The sequence below is a fragment of the Camelina sativa genome, chromosome 19, assembly GCF_000633955.1.
Source record: "Camelina sativa cultivar DH55 chromosome 19, Cs, whole genome shotgun sequence".
Taxonomy (NCBI): domain Eukaryota; kingdom Viridiplantae; phylum Streptophyta; class Magnoliopsida; order Brassicales; family Brassicaceae; genus Camelina; species Camelina sativa.
This window is the reverse complement of record NC_025703.1, coordinates 2932880-2933994: the sequence shown is the minus strand read 5'-3', so window position 1 is coordinate 2933994 and position 1115 is coordinate 2932880. Positions and strand designations below refer to the sequence as shown.

The 1115-nt window shown below is 32.3% G+C and overlaps 1 protein-coding gene across 2 annotated transcripts in view; it reads left to right on the top strand.

Moving 5' to 3' along the window:
- The window catches only part of LOC104764395 (putative E3 ubiquitin-protein ligase LIN-1), a 6129-nt gene extending 5421 nt beyond the window's left edge, over nt 1-708 (top strand). Inside the window, exons 15-16 of one of the 2 annotated variants that reach the window (XM_019241552.1) lie at nt 167-283; nt 368-708. In XM_019241552.1, coding sequence (XP_019097097.1) covers nt 167-283; nt 368-385 — 135 coding nt within the window. In that variant the 3' untranslated portion in view covers nt 386-708. The remainder of the gene's footprint in view (nt 1-166; nt 284-367) is intronic. The other variant, XM_019241551.1, reaches the window with a different exon arrangement.

Below are 1115 nucleotides of genomic sequence, written 5' to 3'. Positions count from 1 at the left end.
TTTTTTTTTTTTTTTTTTTTTTTTTTGCAAAATTAAAACATTTCCTAGACCAAGACCTAATCAAATGGGCAGAGAGATAGGCCTATACTTGCTTATTTTCCTACATTGTTATCATCACTATTCTATCTAATATATTAAGTAAAATCATATGGTTTATGAAAACAAGATTTGGTTGAGAAGGACACAACAGAAAGTGGGAAGATTATCAGCAGGAAGCAAGATAACAAGCCTCCTTACTGCTAATGATATTGTTTTTTGCGGTACAGAAGCTGGATTTATTAAGGTGAATAATACACACAAGCTATAAACCATTTTAATTGTATATAACCACTTAGAAGATCGAGACTAATATCTTAGGACAAAACAGGGATGGATTCCGTTATAAAGAGCAGTGAGGACGAGTATCTGAGGTAACCATTACAATTTGAACAATCAGCTCAAAGTTATGATATGATACATGAAGAAGTAAATATACACAGCTTAAACTAGAGTGAAGTGAAGCTGCCCTATGTGATACTTGTACATGTGTTACATAGCATTATATGTAAGATTTAGTTGAGTAGTCCATTCACTTCTGTGTAGATAGTGATTTTGTAAAGAAGATCATGCTTTCTGACCAAAAAAAAAAGATCATGCTTTAACAAGGACGGAGTACTAAAAAGACATTATTAGTAACACGAAAGACAATAATTACTGTGGGATGGAATCAGACTAATAAGGAGTAAAAGTTAGACTCAGAGATCTTAAGAGGTCCTACATTCTGATATAAAGATGCTTAATAAAAAAAAAATTATCACAGCGAAAATTTGATAGTATTCACATGGTCACGTCTGAAGAATCTATTTACGCAGATTTTTGGAATATGCATGAGAAGTCCAAAACTTGGTCCCCACGAAGAAAATAAAATTCATATTTTTGTTGTAATATGATGAATAGAGTTAAGTCAGAAGGCAGCCTTTTTTTTTGCCTTCTGTCTCTTTGCAGAATTGTTAGTCTTTATTTCATCTCTTGGACCCGCTTTTGATGTCCTTGTCCCGACCATCTCTTCCACACATTATATATCATCTGATTATCAATCTCAATTTATTATTGTATCTTAAACAGTTATGAATATA